At 37.0% G+C, this 19,017-nt stretch overlaps 2 protein-coding genes and 1 long non-coding RNA gene across 7 annotated transcripts; 1 reads left to right on the forward strand and 2 right to left on the reverse strand.

Annotated features, from left to right (window-relative positions):
- Positions 1 to 1,123: 1,123 nt before the first annotated feature.
- LOC147508764 (xyloglucan endotransglucosylase protein 1-like) lies at positions 1,124 to 2,364 on the forward strand. The gene is made up of 3 exons (XM_086601156.1): positions 1,124 to 1,489; positions 1,603 to 1,796; positions 1,891 to 2,364. Exons 1-3 carry the CDS (start codon positions 1,214 to 1,216, stop codon positions 2,240 to 2,242), a joined length of 822 nt encoding a protein of 273 aa, XP_086457282.1. The 5' UTR covers positions 1,124 to 1,213; the 3' UTR covers positions 2,243 to 2,364.
- Positions 2,365 to 2,700: 336 nt separating this feature from the next.
- LOC147508765 (uncharacterized) lies at positions 2,701 to 8,866 on the reverse strand. Of its 2 annotated transcripts, none has more exons than XR_015218209.1 (3): positions 8,542 to 8,866; positions 4,489 to 4,628; positions 2,701 to 3,913 (listed from the first exon to the last, which is right to left on the reverse strand). It is a non-coding gene; the product is annotated as an uncharacterized LOC147508765 (long non-coding RNA). The 2 variants fall into 2 exon arrangements; XR_015218210.1 differs by lacking the exon at positions 8,542 to 8,866 and adding an exon at positions 5,503 to 8,533.
- Positions 8,867 to 10,854: 1,988 nt separating this feature from the next.
- LOC147508766 (calmodulin-binding protein 60 C-like) lies at positions 10,855 to 18,145 on the reverse strand. 4 transcript variants are annotated; one of them, XM_086601153.1, is made up of 9 exons: positions 17,987 to 18,141; positions 17,745 to 17,906; positions 16,617 to 16,692; positions 15,218 to 15,276; positions 13,629 to 14,122; positions 13,386 to 13,546; positions 13,102 to 13,305; positions 12,275 to 12,512; positions 10,855 to 11,838 (listed from the first exon to the last, which is right to left on the reverse strand). In XM_086601153.1, exons 2-9 carry the CDS (start codon positions 17,876 to 17,878, stop codon positions 11,258 to 11,260), a joined length of 1,947 nt encoding a protein of 648 aa, XP_086457279.1. In that variant the 5' UTR covers positions 17,879 to 17,906; positions 17,987 to 18,141; the 3' UTR covers positions 10,855 to 11,257. The 4 variants fall into 4 exon arrangements, with proteins under 4 accessions (XP_086457279.1, XP_086457280.1, XP_086457278.1 ...); XM_086601154.1 differs by having other exon boundaries at positions 17,745 to 17,928; positions 17,987 to 18,110; XM_086601152.1 differs by having other exon boundaries at positions 17,745 to 18,145.
- Between the last annotated feature and the right edge of the window lie 872 nt (positions 18,146 to 19,017).

The raw sequence follows: 19,017 nt of genomic DNA on the forward strand, positions 1-19,017 counted from the left end.
AAATAGCTTTCTTCATCGACTCATCTTCTATGATGTTTTCCTCTCTTCTTGTTTCTTCCGCTTCCCTCTCTCTTCTAAACTTTTCATTCGCTTCCCTCGGCCTATCCATCTCTACCTCCATCTCTCTCATTCTCTCCACCGCCGTCGGATGATCGTTTCTCCTCCTACCTCTACTTGGTTGTCCACTCCTATACCATTTGCTTCCCGACCTCCGTTTATACGTCTCAGCTCTCGCTTTTCTTTTCGGCGGTGCCATCTCTTCTCCTAGAACCGTGGTTTTAACCGGTGTGGTCGTCCGGTTCGATCCCCTCGGATGCCGGGGAATTGTTGTTGTGGCCTCCTACCCTTTCTTAGACTTTCTACTTTCTTTTTTCCTCCTCTCTCTTTAGGGTTCCCCCCTTCTTTATACTTCCTTCGTCCCTTAGTTTGCGCTCTACCCTTCATCTTCTTTTCATCCCTCGGTTCTCCTAAACCCACGTGTCTTCCTTGACTTCGCACACCTGTTCCTCACCTTCCTCTCTATCCCCTCTACTTCGCCCAAGGCTTCTTGTCTACCCCCAAATCGTGATGACCCATCAGCCCATGGGCTATTCCGAACCTTTGGGCCCTATCATCCCAAATCGGTCCATAACAGTTACCCTAATCCCACATATTTCGGCAAGAAGTTACCAGTACCACACAGATGGATAAGTAGCAAATTAGCAAGAAACCGGCCAATAATTTTTGTTACACACATTGCTTTCACTAAGTCTTAGGCAGTTGGGCTTCATACCATACCGGGTAAAAATGGGACAGCACTCAAATGTCCTCAAACATAGAATACATCCAATACAAGCAGTTCCGTGAGTTTTTCATGTACACGGAGTAATAATAACATTTGACTCGTTTACTGAAATGGAACAATGGGCCAGCACCCATATCAATGTTGGGTTTGGTATTGATAAGGACATAGGAAGCAAGTGAAGCAGCTGTCCAGTTTCCTCGCCACCCTACCTCAGTACCACCCACCCCAATCCATATTCGCTGATCGCAGATGATAGAACCGCGTTCTAGCCAACTGTACCCAGCTCATCACTCATGCAAATTAACCTTCCACACTTTCCCACCTTCTGACTTTTTCCACTTCACAGCAACTATAAATAGCTACTCAGATGCACATTCATCTCATCAACTCAACTCAAACTTATTACAATCTCACAAACCCAACTGTGAAATGGCTTGTTCTACTTACTCATCAATGGTGTCAAGATTGTTCATAATAAGCACTCTTCTAGTGGCTGCTTTAGCTGGTAACTTCTACCAAGACTTTGATATAACATGGGGTGATGGTCGTGGTAAGATGCTCAGCAATGGACAGCTTCTCACTCTCTCCCTAGACAAAGCATCTGGCTCTGGATTTCAGTCCAAGAAGGAATATCTCTTTGGCAAGATTGATATGCAACTCAAACTAGTTCCTGGCAACTCTGCTGGCACTGTCACTGCCTATTATGTAAGTTCTCATCCATTCTAATTTGCATCCAACTACATTATTCAAGTATATAAAAAGATTGCAAGTTCAATTACTAATAGTTGTTTTTCTTTGAATATTGATTGGATTTGCAGTTATCATCACAAGGACCAACTCATGATGAAATTGACTTTGAGTTCTTGGGGAATCTAAGTGGTGATCCTTACATTCTTCACACCAATGTGTTCAGCCAAGGAAAGGGTAACAGAGAGCAGCAATTCTACCTTTGGTTCGACCCAACTGCAGATTTTCACACGTACTCCATTTTATGGAATCCCCAACGCATAATGTAAGGCCTAAACCAATTTCCTTTTTTTGTTGATACTTGGCACGAAGGATTTCAGTTAAGATTAAACTAATTTTCATTCTCTCTTTCTTTGCAGTTTCTCTGTTGATGGCACTCCTATAAGAGAATTCAAGAACTCAGAATCACTTGGTGTTCCATTTCCAAAGAACCAACCAATGAGAATTTACTCTAGTCTTTGGAATGCTGATGATTGGGCAACAAGGGGTGGTCTAGTTAAAACAGATTGGACTCATGCTCCTTTCACAGCTTCTTATAGAAACTTTGCCTCGGCGTCTAAGAACAATGCATGGTACACACAACAGTTGGATTCAACAAGCCAGGGAAGAATGAAATGGGTTCAGAAAAATTACATGATCTACAACTACTGCGCAGACACCAAGCGGTTTCCTCAAGGCTTACCCCCAGAATGTGCTACCACCAATCTATAGAGATTTGTTAGCTCTAAGGTCACCCAAAATTCTTTCATTCAATTCATTTTTGTAACCGAACTACTTTGTAATTCTTCTTTTAATGTAATATAAAAATCCACGTACTACTTTGTCTGTTACAATTTGCCGAAGAGAATTCTATCTAGTTTTCGAAACATCTGACTAGCTCTAATTGTTCAAAGTTGATGAAATGATCCGAAGTATCATATTACAGTTCACCCTTGATGCATGATGCTGTACTGCATAAAATCAGGATACAAATTTCTCAAGAAGAATTAAAGAAAGGTTTCTTGAGGAATGTGGTAGCAGGTATTGACAAGAAGTCAAGAACACATGAAAATGAGGCGAAGTTTCACTAATTTCTCGCAAGCATTAGTAATAAAAACTAAAATACATCTGAAGATTGATAGTTCTAGTTCAGGAATCACACACCAAAATATAGACCATAAACCATAAAATAGGAACAAAATATCTAAGCTTCATTACGAGGCTACGTTTATTAATCAAGCAACAAAAACCACAACATATATTCTGATTATTCCTCTTATCTTTTCACAACAAAGAATTAGAAATCAGGATGAACAATACTATAAGAATACACCAGCATAATAGCTTCTTGGGATTGGACTTATAGAAGGGAGCTCCTTGAGGATCTATACCTAGACCCCATTTACAAATTCTCTCATCGACCTCTCTATATATACACACGCACACATGTACCTCTCCATAAAAACTTTCACAATCCCACTTGCACAGTTCCTTTCAAGATAAAGATAGAATCTGTTTAACATGTGAAAATCATGTACGTATTGTCAGCAACTCAGCATGCTTCAACTCTGTCCTACTTGAATTGGGTCCCATACCATGTGATAACATCTTCAGACTTGCTTCAAAATCACCCATCAAGCAATAGAGAACAAACAGAGTTTGGTAACTATCCAACTTGATAGCGTACAAAATCAGGTTCTGTAATAGAGGATTAGAGGGTACCCTGGATTTCAATGAAACTGGACTTTTTCTGTTAGGTTCTTTCATTTAATGGAAGGAACAAAAGGGCTAAGTCAACTTTCTGCGCCGATTTCTCCTGTGCTTAGGAAGAAGACAGTAGTGTCAGGTTATGCCAGCTAGAGTGAAAATGCTTTGTAGCTTGTGAGGGAATCTGTACAACCAAACAAATATGACGAAACCAGAAGCACTCAAAAATATAGGTTTCAGTATTTCGCATGAGTTATGATATCATCATATATTGGACTTTTTGCTTTTTCTTGCAGTAGAAGATTTCTAAAGTTCATCTTAATTAAGGAAGTGGGTTATTCTTGACCTGAAGGCCGAATGATAACTAGAAACTTAATTCTGAATCCATAACTGAACTGCTGAGAATTGAAATAAATCTGCATTGATATACAAGATTATCAGTAAAGATGTAGTTTAATCAATGTTTTGTTCATAGGCAGTTCTTTCCATGTTAGGACAAATATACCGAACGTCAAATTACATCTATATGAAATAAAACCAACGAGATTATGAGAGGCAAGGAGAACGGTACCTTAGCAAGTATTCATTTCCAATACTGTAATTATGCCCTTACCTGATCATTTATCCCGGTTTTGAGAAACTAGTCCTTCTAACCATAAAAGTATAGTTGGATTTTGCATATTCAGAAGCTCTAACCTGTGTCACACTAGCTAGTAAGGAAGACTGAAATCCAAATAAACCAGGTCTAGACCCAATAGAGTCGAAACAATGCAAGCCTATCTGCATTCAATGTCAAAAAAACCCAAAAAAGGGCAGTTCCAAGAAATTATTCCAGAGTTGTCTGACTTTTTCCTATTTAAGAGAGGAGGTGTAAGCTCAAATGTACAACTTGTTTTAAGAAATTCATTTCCTTTCTCTTTTTCCTCCCGAAGTACTAGAGCTTCAGACCAGTGGGTTTTGAGACCAAGTCGCAGTTTCGTAAAAAGAAACAGTTATCATCTAAACCGGCTAAATTGTATCAAACGAATTCAAGTTTTGGTTTTGGACTTTTGGGACATGTCTTTCATAACCGAAAAGGCTACTGAAAATGTATCTTAGTGACTCTAAGAATAAAACTGGTTTTAATAAGGGGAGATGCTAAAAAACCTTTTGATAGGATTAGCAAGAATTAAACAAAAGAAATTCAAAACTACTTTATAATTGATAAGATGTCATACATAACTAAATTTTAGACCTGGGAGAACCAAGCAATCAAACTGAGTCCTACAAACCTTAAGAGCGACAGCGTTGGTTAATCATCTAATCCTGCTTTCTGAACCAGCCTCTGAGCTTCTTGTTTCCTGCAATAGACACCTCACCCAGGTGCTGCCTTAAGCTCGAACCACCCAAAAACAGATCTTTCCAGATGGACCTGTATGATTCACAATACAGCACATATAAGAGATGTGGACAAAATATACAATTTAATTATGTCAAGGATTCCCATAATCAATCATGTCCACGAACCATCCTTTCGTGCTGGATAGACAAGGTGCTACACAATTTGTTTTATAATCAATTGATGACTTCTCAAGTGGAACTCTACCTCTAAGAAGGAGTCAGGACAAGTCATTAAACAAAGTAAATTATAATGGTGTCTTCATGAAGGCAACCTCGTCTGAAACTGTGATCAAAAGGCAACCTCGTTTAAAGTTCTTGTGTAATCAGGACGATAAACTAAAAGCTCTGTGCTCCTTAAGGACCACATCACTTCGATTGCCACTATCAAAGATCTACAATTAGCAGAGGGGGAAAATGAAACCAGGACAGAAGACAATGGAGGTAATGCTTTGAACTTAATCACATATCCTCAAGTTTTCACTATCTTTAAAATTCTAATTACCAGCTGGAGAATGTGCAGAGTCAATTAACCTTAGCAAAACAACATGTTCATGCAAGTCTTCTCCCACTTCTACACTTCATAATCATATATTACGTGTGTGAATAGGCATTTAATTTTGCCAGTTTTCTCCAATCTTCCACACTTCATTTATTTTTTCTGTTTCCTTTTTGATATTTCATGCTTCATTCTATATAAGTGAAAAGATGATTTATTCACAAGCCATCACACCATGATACAGAAATAGATGATTTCAGATTCTCCTCTCAAAACCATCTGATAAGGCATTTCAGTCATTTCTCTATTTCATTTTCTCAGCAATAGAAACTCTTGTTACCAAGGTCAGAAAGGGTGAAACTCAAGTAAATGAATTTAAGAAGACTCAACATATCTTCAAAAGACTGACCTTTGGAACGAAGGCCTTCATATCTTTGGTGAACCGGCAGAACCGCTAATATTCAGCTACCTCACACTTCTACTACTTATTCCTTTGAGGATAAGTGCCCAAATAGTAGAGATAAGATAGCCGGAGTCCTCCAAACATTTCAAAGTCTTAAATGACCCTGTTATTCGCGTTCAACTAAAAACACCAGCAAACCAGCAAGGCATTTGGCTTTCATTTTGAATCTGGTCGCTTAGAAAATTTCTGACGGATGCCAAGCAATGATCTCAACAAACCATCCCCAGTCAGTTAGACTTGCTTTAAATGATCTCAATCATCATCTAGATTTACCTACTGGATTCTTTAACCATAAGTTTTTTACACAAACACAATCATGGACATGTCAAGAGTAAATCTTGTGAAGGAATCATGCCATAATGTTTTGCAGCTTTTGACTCTTTCCAATTATGTTCTAACATAAATCATCCATTAAACACAAGGTCAATCATCACCTAGATTTACCTACTGGATTATATAACCATAATGTTTCTACTTAAACACAATCATAGACATGTCAAGAGTAGATCTTGTAAAGGACCATGCAACAGTGTTTCGCAACATTCAACTCTTTCCAATTCTGTTCTAACATGAATCATTCACTTACTGCGAGATCCACTATCATCCACAAAGAAGCAAAATCATTTTAAAATGGGAAATCCATTATCAAAATAAGGGTTCTCCAATTGTTTTCTATGGCCTCATCAAGCCATAATACCAAATCGGCAAACACAAAGAATCACATACCTCCATCAAGAACAAATGACGGCCTAACTTCAGTCGTTTTCATTATACACACCACTTTAATTTGGAAAAACTGTTCAATAAATATCTATATTCAAAAGCTTCAACGAAATATTGTCAAAGGTAAACCCTCTTAAACTTTAGAGCATCAAACTCAAAAGCAATTGGTGATGAGTGGAAAGTCCAAGGAACTTTTATACTATACTGTAAGGCTTTAAACATCTCATGTGGGACTATATTAAACGTCTCAACACTACCAAATGATGAGTCACACATCATACATAGTAAGAAGAGGATTATTTGGTCATCTTTCCAATCGCAAGGTTTTTCCTAATCTAAATAACTATACACTCAAGGCTTAGGATATGATAAATAGGTGAGGCCTAAGGGAGACCAGGGTAATCACTTAATGGATGTACCTGGGACCCCAAACATCTAATACAAAATAATCTTCTTTTTAAAACATAATGTTAAAAGGTTTCAAACCTTGGAATTTCAACAGGTTTATTCCACAAACTATCTCAAAGAAAACACTAAAGGCGTCCCTTGATAAAATATTTCCTTGAAAGATTTCTTATAGTGCCCAAAGTACAAATTTATTCACTCAAGTATATTATTGAAAAAACAAACGTCAAGCGAACCTTCAAGGAGAGAGAGAGAGAGAGAGAGAGAGAGAGAGATGGTGATGGTGATGGGGAAGAAAAATAAAACAAGAAAAGAGAAAGATGTAAAGCACAATCTAAAGAAAAATAACCAAGAGAAACTTTCATTCGTAACCTTCTTTATTACACAATCTTACAAGACTGTAAGAGGTGGAAGAAACACAGACACCACCACTCCAAAACTAAAAGAGAAGGTAAAAATGTAGCCTAAGCTACATCATTTGGTTTGACATAGGGAGCTCCGGAAGGTCTAGGCCTCTGCTATTGCATAATCCTAAACCTTCAATATCCTCCTCACCTCTTTTGATATATATAGAGAGTAAAGCATCCTTAGCCATTTGATGTTTTCTTTATAACTAGACAAAATCATTAAACGGTTCTCTATCTGATTTCAAGATTGCGTAAAATCCACGACTACCTATGCTCTACTTTTGACTTGTCAAATAAATCCAAAGCATAAATACAAAATTAATGCAGATATCAACACCTGGGCTCGTCATGTCCATAAGTAAAACATTAACGCCCGTCATAACGCCAAATTTCCTATATTTTAAACAGTAATTTTCTTTTCGTCACATTTACTCTTTTAAAGTATATATTCTAATTTAGTAGTAAAGTACGCATAAAATGGATTAACTCTATGATGATTACTATTTAAGTGCATGACTAGCTTTAAATAATTTAAGTTACTTTTGAATTACAATATCTTTATATTGCAAAGAATGAGGGTAGTGGTGGTACAGGATTACAGTGCCATTGGATATGCTACCAGTTATTTGGTTTGCTCTCAATTGTGATATGAGGGATATGGTTAGGAACTTGGAAATTATCCAAAAGAGAAGGCCACACTAAGACCATAAACATGCACAGTTAAAGCAGCTTTCGCGTTAAAGAAAATGATTAGTATTTGCATGACTTGGTAACTGCCCAAGGCACTTGACTGCTTTCCTAAACCATGCTCGTAGAGATGACAAGACTATGTGCATATTGAAGGCACTCGATTGTGTGCCCAAACCCTTGAACCAATATCATACAAAAACATCAAAATGCTCCATTAAAGGTCAAAATATTAGAAGCTCAAGGTTTGTGGACTATCACAAAGAGCTCTAGGTTTCTCTTATTGCATTCTCTTTTGTAATCTTCTAGTAGTTAGGCAATCTTATAAAAGCCTATTTAACCAAAAAGCGAGCCTACTCCCACTTAAAACCACGGTCAAGCTCTAGGTTCACCCCTAGGGCCTAACACGTTGCACCCGAGCTCACCCTAGCTCCCAGGCACTGCCCAAGCCTTAAATGGCATTGGTAAAAATGAGAATGTAAGGTAAGATCATGGCATAGAGAACATCATTTGTTAATCTAATTAGGCCGATAGTGAATTAGTCGTTATTGCATGTGGTTTCCCCTTGTTTATTCATTCCGTTCATTTTCTTTGTTGCTTGCAAGATGTTTATTGGGAACTTGAAAGCACCGAAAATCTCAAGACAACATTTTGTCAAGCACTTTGGAAGCATTGGATAAAATATAATTCAAGACCCGTAATTAAAGTATAACATTCTATAAAATCATAAACACATATTTGATATACTCATTATTTATCAAACCTGAAAGAAAAGCCTGCAAAGAGCTCTAGCTACAAGTCCAAAACCTTCAGCAGTGCACCTTGCTCAAAGAGGAATAGATAGCAGAGTAGCAGGCAACGCAACTTGGGAGTTGCACATATGCTACCTCACTTTAGATAATGTTTTTCCAATCTAAAATAGTTTTGCTATTTCAATATTTACTGCCTTTCTCTTCTCATGTTGATTTTCATAAACAAATCGTAAATAGAGTTATGGTTAAATTAACTTGTACCATACTACAAAATATCATGATATGGCAAAATATCGATTTCTGATTTATGAATACGTTCATTCTCTTTGGGGATATTTGACATTGTTTTATATGCAAATATATCCAAAATATCAATAAATATCGTAAATATTATGGATATTTCTTGATATATCATGATATATAATTTATATTTATTTGAAATATAATGATAAATATTAAATAAAATTATTACCTATCCAAAATATCACCAAATATCTCTAAATATTGCTAAATATCCCCAAATATCATAAATATTGTAGAAATATCATCGATATTTACAGTCGTATGTATCTCTAAGTATATTGTGATATTTATATATTTTTTGTTGAAATTTTGATATATATATATCGTGATATTTTATACTATGACTTGTACTAACTTGATTAGAAGTTAAGAGTGTGTTTATTATGATGGAAACACTAAAAAAAAGAAAATAAAATAAGAGCTGATCCACCTTTTCCATAGTTTTGATAGTGTTTGTTTACTCATGGAAAAAAAATGAGTTTTTTCATATGGAAACAAAACCATGGAAATAGAAAAGGTTTTGTGTCCTTAGCTAACTTCTAAAAAAATTGAAAAAAGAAAAGGAAATAGATAGCTATGGACTCTCTACTAGTACACTCAACAATATAATTATTCATTTCCATAGCTTTTGAAAACAAACATAATTATTCATTTTCCCAATTTTTTTTCCCCCAGTTTATCAAACACACACCATTTTCGAATTATTTCATTTCCATTCCATTCTATAGTGGACTACCTATTTTATTTCTTTTCCTTTCCATTAACTAAAATTTAACAAACACACCCTTCGGATTTTCTTTCATTTCATTCGTTGTAAAATATGCAGTTTATATAAATGTTTTTTTTTTTTTGTTATAATGATCTACACTCTCTTTAGCTTTCTCGTAGGTCGTAACACATTGTGCCACACATAACACAACCCAATAAAAAGCTCCGACTGGCTCCGACTTAGGTCCAAACCGTCCAAATGAACCAACGCTACTGCCACCACTCTTAAGGCCGACCTCTAAGAAATATACACCAATTTAATAATGCTCTAAAGCCTATTAGGGATTGTATCTATACTCAAAGTTTGGCAGTGGATTTAAGTTTTACAAGTTTTAAGAAGCAGAATTGGTTCACTGTTTTTGAGTTGCCCATTACAAACTCTCTATTGGGTTGTAGTTGGTTGTCCCTAAAGTACGAAAAATCCACAAAGCAAAATGATTATTTGGGTTTAATTTGCTTGTTGATATAAACGTATCCCATGTGTTTTTCAAATATTTAAACCTTGTCGGTTATAATTTAAAAAATAATATAAAAACATTAAGAGGGGTTGAATATAATTTGAGTGGCGTGAATGAGGTTTTCTAAATTATTTTAAAATAATATGAAGCAATTTCAATAAAGTGAGAGAGTTTTTGTAAATTGTTTAAAAAAGAGGGAGATTAGAAATAATTAAAGGGAGGTGGTTCTAAAATCATAAAATAGAGAGATTACAAATACACAGTTCGGTTGAAAAAATTTCCTCCTAAACATCCGGCTATCATATAGTGTAGAGATGTATCCCATGTAAAACTTAAAACAAACCTCAAGTTACCATAAAAAAAAAATTAAAAAAAACAAACCTCAAGGCCACCTTTTGCAAGATGATAGAAATTTTCCGATCCTCATATTTGTTCTTTAAATTGATGAGATTCTTCAATGGTTGGAAGAAACGAAGTCTATCATTTTAGAGGTGAAAATCCTAGATTTGCATTGGCAACTCCAAGTCTACAACCAGTTGATGCACCACACCCTGCAAGGTTTCCATATTCGTACAGTGGTAGGTAAGCCCCCATTACAATTTGGATAAATCCTAGCATCTTAGACTTCTTAGTACGGCAGCTTATAAAGGCTACAAAGGGAAATAATTATTTTGCAAGAAGTGGAAGCGGGAAATCTCACATAATGCTTTCGAGTTAAGTATACCATAACCACGTTAACAAATTCTTTAAAAAAAAAGGAGAAAGAAACAGGTAACCTTGACAGAAAGATCAGAGTAACAGCAATGAGAAAGTGTCCCTCTTAAAAAATAAAGTCTTAAAATGTTCCCATCAGTATTACAAATTCTCTTTGCACTAAAAGAGTATTTTTAATGGTTATAAATAAAACAGCTTCATGTTTCTGATAGTTCAAAATGAGGGACTATCGAGTCTTTGTCTAAGTGAACAAAGATTAACATAAAAAATAAACTTACTGTACAGGTAAGAACTGCACAAGCAGAAATTGCTGGCCAGGTAAAATCCAATAAATAGCTGACGGATCCAACCTCGGACAGTCAACCAATAGTCTGGGTCAGTCCTACAGACCTTAATTTTGTCAGTAGGAGATTCCAGTAAAATAACAGAAAATCCGGAGGAGCCAGAAATAAGGCTTGACGACAACAGAAAATGGCCAGAATAGTTAATCATCCAACTCTGTTATCTGGGCTCGTCTTTGAGCTGCTTGTTTCCTTACAAAGATGCCCCATCTCAAGGCGGCCTTGAGCTTCAGCCAGCCAACAACAGCTTTCCCAGACGAAGGTGTTCGATCCTCTTCAAAGCCATAGTTAAACGATGGGGAGGGCATATATGAAGAAAAAGGGTAACGATCATCAGCTATGTTTGTTGAACCATGACCATTCATGCTGAATGCACGAAGCAGATGCTGCATATCTTCGTTTTCAAGCATCTCATGACTTCTCATTCGGATTTCTTCCTCTGAACAAAAGAAGTCTTCTACTCTGCTGTCACGACGAGACCAGTCATCAAAAGGAAGATTTGATGGCTGAACAGATGGACCCACAGTCTGTAAATCAAACGAGGTTGATTGTGGAGGGCCCAAGGCCAGCCCAACCATATCATTCCTGACTATGTGGTTCTGCTGTGAGGTGCTGATTAGTTGGTTCTGTGGGGGAAACAAAGAGCCATCGAATTGGATATGAGCATTGGAATTTAATTGTTGGGAGTGCGACGAATAGTGGGCAGCTGGATTCTCATTGTATCCTGCAGGTAGAGAAGTAGCTATTAGTGAAAACCACCCCAATCCCAAAGCTTGGCTTAACACTTGTGAAACAGACAAAGAATAATACAATTTGGCCCGGTACTTGGATTTAGCAATTATAATCATAGCCACATATACATGATCTTCAATTTATGTTAAAGTGTGACAGACATTTGTTACAAGCTGCCGCTGTGAGTTCCACTTCACTCTTAACTAGCTGAGTCGACAAACACAGCTAGGATAACTCAACCTTGTCCAATGATTTTATATTGTCTCTTCTCGAAGGCGGGTGGATGAAGTAATTGGCGTGACCAAAATTCGTAAGTGTGCACCTTATTTATATTACTATCGTATATTTCCAATGATCAGCATATTCTTAATTACTTCTTTTTCTGGGTGGATCCATTAAATAAAAACAGCTGCACATTTTACATGTACCTTCTACCGTTAGGCCTGAATCAATCGCAAGGTGCTCTTGATGGGCTTGAACAGGCAGGCGTGGAAGTGAGACCTGTTGATCAAATGAGGGGGGATAATCTGGTGCAATCATTGGAACTTCTAGCCTTGAAGCACCGGATTTTCTGTTCTGCTTGAAATTCAAAAGAGCCTTGCCATCATACTCTATCACATGCATCCAATTTTCATATGCCTTCTTCACCAAGCTATCAACATAGTCCTGTAAAACACAAAATAAAAATTCAAGTGTCGCTCTACATAACGGCTGAATATTATTATAAACAAATCAATCTTGTATCAGATAAATCCCATTTTAAGTGCAAATGTTGGAATGACTTCCAACAGCATCCTGTCCGTTAGGTACACATAATTAAATACATAAAAAATGATTCCATCCCAGACGAACAAAATGAAACGAATGTCTCGACTATTAGGTTCAGCACCCCAAGATCAATTTGGATATTGATCATTACTTTTTTTAGATGGATACAGTACAGGTATGAGCATCAGTGATTCATTATACAGACGAAGTATATTTGGTTTGAAACTAATTTTCAAAGAAACTAGCTACTGCATCAGTCCCACAAACTAACATAATGAACTAAAGGCCAAGACCGGGAGCATGGGAGACCAGGTTTGATGTAACATTTTTTTTTTTTTTTTGGATAAGTAAAATTTATTGATTAGGATGAAAAAAGGTTACAAATGCGAGAAAGAATCTCACTAACCGTGTACAACCAATTGTACACTGAAAGACCATAATACTGTAGGTTCAGAACAACAACATGAAAAGCATATATGATACTAACCTTCTGACTATCAGAAAGTGAATCAGCAGAATAATACTGACCACCTGCAATAAGACCGCTGAGCTCATAGATATTGTTAAAAACAGCACCAACATTCCTCGTGTCATCAGGATGATAAACATAATGTTTTCCACTCAATACACAAGTCTTCGCATGCTCAACAAGGACATCCCACATCTTATTCGACATCCCACTTCCTAGGATCTACAAGAAGAAAACAGACATCAGTTAAACAGGCATCAGCTATCAAGACACTGTTTCAACACGTAAATCTGCATTCATACATTACGCAATTTCTGAGAATCTCTAACGACAAGCCGGAGAAAATCCTCAACCGTGCGTATACCAGCCTTATTCAACCTCTTGTGGAATGATCCATCCTTGCCAATCTTCTCCAATCTCCACACTTCATCACTTAGTGCAGGTGGATAGTGTTTCTTGTACACTGCAAAATACGTGCAAGATGCAAATTCAACTTCAATTCAGATTTGAAAAAAAATAAGCATGAAAACAAATAAATGACCTACATTCCCCACGGTGATCCTTAACAGTAAATGCATCTGTTTTCGCCTCCCGAACTCGAATGCCCTCACCAAAGCCCGATGCAACTTTTAGCCCAAGCCTGAACTTCCTACTCCGTATCCAGCTCGAGTTGTCAGTAAATGTCAGATCTCCAATGGTCCCCACACCTTCTTTGAGCGTCACTTGTAAATCGCCTGTTAGAAGGGGACGCTTTCCTTCACGCTCTTTGACCACATGACTTTCAAATTCTTCCTGAGTCCAGCCTTCATCATTTTCATTGTTGAAGTCTCCTTCAAGTACAACAACGTCCAGTTTCACCGACGACTCTAGTCCTGATGTTACTACATGCCCGGTGGTTGTATCAACCAAGACAACATGGATCGCTGCACCCTGTTCCCCTTCTACTTTTCCTCCCGTAAAGAGGGGAAGTGACAATCTAGACCTGAAGTGCAACTGCAAATTTCTCCCATCAAGACCTTCTATTCGTTTTGGAGATGACCTAGCATGGGATAAAAGTAACTTTGAAGGTCAAACAAAATGAAGAAAACAATGGCACCACAGTGATGAAGCAAGAAAGCAAAGCTAAAGTTGAATATGAACCAGAGGAGAAAATTCCATGCTAAATATCTTTAATTAGGATAACAATGTCTCCAGCAGAAAGAACTATCTTCGCCATAAGAATTCTCTGGTTATAAACTAAAACCCAAAAAAAGCGCATACACAAGTCAATGCAACTAGTCCATGCAGTTATTCAAAGATAGAAAACGCTTCTAAGCACTAATAATGCTAAAAGAAGACACAAACAAACAAATAAAACGCTGTAATCGTCTCCAAGACAGGTACACGAATCCATCCAAAGGAGCAATCTCTAAATTCTCTCAAAAAAAAAATCGGACTAGCACTACAGGATTCCGTTACTAGTGAATGTATATCTAGATGATTAGTGTAGGTTCTTCGCTGACTTGCTGTATATAATTGATTTCATTTTTCAATAAACTTTACACAACCAAATATGGTAGATAAGCCAAAGTATCACATAAAACCTTATACAGGGCCTACAGCGAGACGCTACTCCAGGATAAACGTTGATTATATATAGAATGTGAGAAGTGACAAGAACGAAGGAATCTGCATCTAAGGTTCTGCATACAAATGACCTTTGTAGAGTCTAAACTGCAGGCTTGTTTTACAACAATGATATAACTAATTGTTGAGATTATAATTCCAAATCGGGATCTAAAGCCTCGCAATCAAATATATAAATCACTGAGTCTCTCCACTTGTCACCAATTGGTTTTAAGTTGGATGCCTATCTTCAATATAGTATTAGAGCGGGCTATTTCTCTGGCTCAAAGGGCCCATGTTACTCCACCCATTTAAAAAATATTGTCCACGTGTTGAGATTATAATCCCATTTCAATACTAACACCAAAATATCCTTTGAACAACATTTGTTTCATCACAGAAGGAAAAGTAATGCAATACCATATGGTTCATAAACAAGTTCACAATAGACAAACAATGAGAATACATAAATAAATAAGAAACTGTCAAGTCATTGGTCCTCTAGAAAATTATCATGGAAATCTCGCACCTTCCGCTAATCATTGCAGGGCCTAATTTTGCAAGAGCTCGCTCAACTTCTTCACTAACCTGTTTTGCATTTAAACGGCAATTAAACCTTTGATAATGAAACCAGCGCATCACCAATAAACCAACTAGAAAAGTCAGTAAAATAAAATTAATATCACCAGTTTATCAATATGGAGTTGTTAGTGGGCCCACCCCAACAAGATAACAAACATTTAGGATCTATGGTCACTTCTCAATGTAGATGTCTTCCATATGTTTATGAAGTATATTTCAGGCACAAATGTAAATTGAGGACGTTCTGAAGGTTCTAGAAGCAATGACAGGAAAACTATTATAACATGTGGCGATAAATGATTGGGAAATGTGGTTGGGAGATAAATTGTGGTACTTTTCTGATTTTCAAAGTGTCATATCAGCAAGTCTGTTTCTTTGACAACTTAAATTTTGAGAATGCTAAGTTCCAAAAAGAAAGATCTTTTGATGTTTCAAGCCAAAAGAACAGTAATATATACGGATAAGTACCACAACGTTATAACATTGTTCAAAGATTTCATGTAAACATTGTTCAAACATGCAAAACTAAAGTTCACAAGCACTAAATCTCTAGCTTACAATTATATGCATATATGTAATGTTAGTTAAAAAAAACCATGGACTTTTAAGAAATTCTAGAGGCAAAAAAATAACTACAGTACATGAAAGAAAGTCTCAAAATTCTTTTTATCTGGTAGACAAAAGAAGGATTCATTACATTGACATAGCGTGAGAGGTCAACTTTGTGCTGGATAAAGTTTGAAAAACAAACATGCGAACTAACTTTGTGCAAATTCAGTGCATACCAACATCTAGCATTGACTCTATCTCCATTTTCTCATTTACTAAAGCAACAACATCCATTTTACACTTACTGATGTTCCAAAACCAGCATCTCCAACAAACCAAGAGAACTCTCTAACTTTAATAAATGTGGGATCATTATGTGTATTTTACACTGAACTTAAAATTTAAAATCAAAGGAGTAATCAGCTTGCCCAGTGTTTGCACAAGCATCTATCCTCACTCCTCAGTTTGATGTTAGAAAGTTAATACTTAGTTTAAGTTCCCAGCTAAATCCAATGAATTCACGAGCAATTGAGAAATATGCAAGTGAGTAATTGTGTCTTGCAATTTTTTTATGGTGACAAAACTTCTTTGCATTGTAGTTGAGTACTTGAGTGAGTAAATTCTGAACTGACCTACTTGTTGACTTACTTCATAACAGGACTTTAGGTGTTAAACAAAAATAAGAAATGGACAGATAGTTATTTCAATCGGTTGAACCGTTGGAAAATAGCAAGGACAACTTTATTCCAAAGGATTCTCAGTGAAAAAATTTAGGAGGAGAAGGGGTGTTATCTTACAACTCTACGGAGAATAGGCTCCAAAGATGAGCACAATTTCTGTAGACTATCCACCTTGAGAGCTTCAACAATAACACTGCAATTCATACTTTCTTGTCGTCAGTAGTGCATAGAGGCTAGGCCAACAGAAACACAACGAAAATAAAGAGTATAAGAGAAAGTAGCATAAACCAGTTGAAAATCCCACTTTCTTTTTCACAATAGGTAGACTCAAGCATTACTACTATAAAAACTACAACTACTTTTCAAAGCATTAAGAATAAATTTCCTGGACATTGTGACAATCTCAATATAAAGACAATTAACTAACCAAACGAAGATAAATAAAAGGAATGAACTAAAACTTAAAGATATAACCAATGTTATCAGACCAAGCCCGGACACTGACCCGGCAAAGGGACTGGGTCACCGGTTCAACCAGAGGGTTGGTAGTTGGACCGCAAAGGCGCAAATGTTATTAAATATATTTAAATTAATTAGATAATGTTACAGATTTATCAGCAGTGTTAATGGCCTTGAAGCCAGTTCGGTTCGACTCCATGTGTGACAAGTTTTAATTTAATTGTTATTAATGGCACTTTACTATGAAATATAGTAATATATAGCGTAGATTGGCAAACCATGTGCTTGTGGCACGGTGGTAGAGCTTCTAACTATTTTTCCAGTTACCCAAGGTTCGAGTCTTTGTCATTACAAAATAAACTTTTCTAAATTTACAACGTTGGAAGGAAAACCGGACGAATCAACCGGATCCAACCTGGGTTAAATGCAAAAACGATCTGCTGAATGACCCAACCCGGTTTGGTGACCGGGTCAAACCACCAGGCCAGGTCAAAAACCATCAATTGACTAACAACTCACTACCACCATCACCCCTAGATGCAAGTCTGTCTCCACAACCACAACCACCACCACCACTATCTCAATCTTCACCACCCACTGTCACACTTGCCATCTCCGTCACTTCCTAAATTCTCTCTGGTCAGAACACTCACCACTCAAACTAATTTTTATCCTCCCCAGCTCATAAATAACAATTCCACAACTCAAAACACATAACATCTCTAACAACCCGGAAACTCTATTTCAGTCTAAACAGTAAAAAAAAAACAACAACAATAAAAGTACCTAGCAAGAGCTGGACGTGGTTTCTTTTCAGGCTGAGCATCTTCAGTAGCTTCAGGAGCTGATGGATCTAACCCACGTTTCTCTCTCTTCATAGTATTCGATCTTTCCATCGACCGTGTCTGTCTCTGCTGCATTTTTTTCACCTACTACTAGATCTCTGATCTGTTTACTTACAACCGACGATCTAAGACGAGTTAACTCACTTAATTATTATTAATAATTAAATTAAATAGAGAACACACCTGAGAAGATTAGAGTGAAATTTTGAGTCGTGAAAAAGAGTGGACAAGTTGGAGACGCCAATTATTGTTGTTATATTCAAGAGTCTGCGGGAATGACTTTTTTTTTTTTAAATGAGTGACGCCTAAATCCGGTATTTTGATGATTGGTTATTGAGATCTCAACCGTTGATTTTTTTATTTGGGACTAGTATTTGTGCCCGTGCCGTACGCCACAGATACTCCGCATTCTGTGTCGTACCGGTGTACATCCATCTCGTACGACACAAATATGCGCCCCAGACATACATCGGCCCTCCCTACTCATATTTCCAGAGTACGCGGACTTCCGATGCGCATCTGCCCCCTTACTCATGTTTCCAGAGCCCATAAAACTATACAAGTTTAGCCCAAAAAGAAAAAACAGTCTTTTTTGTGTAGGGTGGGCGAGGTGAGAAAAACTTTTAAACTCATCCCAAAAAAACTTGTTAATTCACTCTACAAAAACATTTTGGTTAAGGGGTGGCACGACCACGTATCACCTTATGAATTAGAATAGATGACGTGTTTTATTGGGATGTGAAAGGTGACCCTTTTTGTTTTGAGTTCGTCTACCCCGGGATATCCTCATAGGGATGCCATCCGAGACCGTTGGATTTCAGATCCAACGGTTTCGGAACCCGCATCCCTATAGGGATATTCTCGTGGTAGCCCAAATCTTTTGTTTTTTTTTAGTTCTTCTACAGTTCGACTAGTGGGTGTTTTTTATTGGTCTTGACTCTTGAGTCTTTTCGTAGAAAACTTGTTTTGTGTATGTTCTACGGTCTACCTCATGTTTTTTGGGAATAATATTCAGAGACCTGTTTTGAGAAAAGTTTGTTACGTACTTTGGTTTTTAGGATTTTTCATTTATTTTCATAGAATTGTATTAAGCATGACAGGCACGGAACAACTACCTTTGTAAACTTATTATTACTTTATTAGTGATGAAATAGACGGGATATAAATCAAAAGAAGCGGTTACCTTACTAAAATAGAAATTGGTGGTCCTGGAT

The sequence above is a fragment of the Coptis chinensis genome, chromosome 3 (assembly GCF_015680905.1).
Source record: "Coptis chinensis isolate HL-2020 chromosome 3, ASM1568090v1, whole genome shotgun sequence".
NCBI lineage: Eukaryota > Viridiplantae > Streptophyta > Magnoliopsida > Ranunculales > Ranunculaceae > Coptis > Coptis chinensis.

Bases quoted from the DNA above. Each gene is read 5' to 3' on its own strand.
- LOC147508764 (XM_086601156.1), top strand. From the start codon at position 1,214: ATGGCTTGTTCTACTTACTCATCAATGGTGTCAAGATTGTTCATAATA. The intron at 1,490-1,602 runs GTAAGTTCTCAT...TTGGATTTGCAG, and splicing joins GCACTGTCACTGCCTATTAT to TTATCATCACAAGGACCAAC. The intron at 1,797-1,890 runs GTAAGGCCTAAA...CTTTCTTTGCAG, and splicing joins TGGAATCCCCAACGCATAAT to TTTCTCTGTTGATGGCACTC.
- LOC147508766 (XM_086601152.1), bottom strand. From the start codon at position 17,878: ATGCAGCAGAGACAGACACGGTCGATGGAAAGATCGAATACTATGAAG. The intron at 15,277-16,616 runs GTAAGATAACAC...AATGCAAAACAG, and splicing joins AGCCTATTCTCCGTAGAGTT to GTTAGTGAAGAAGTTGAGCG. The intron at 13,306-13,385 runs GTATGAATGCAG...TTCTTCTTGTAG, and splicing joins ATTCTCAGAAATTGCGTAAT to ATCCTAGGAAGTGGGATGTC.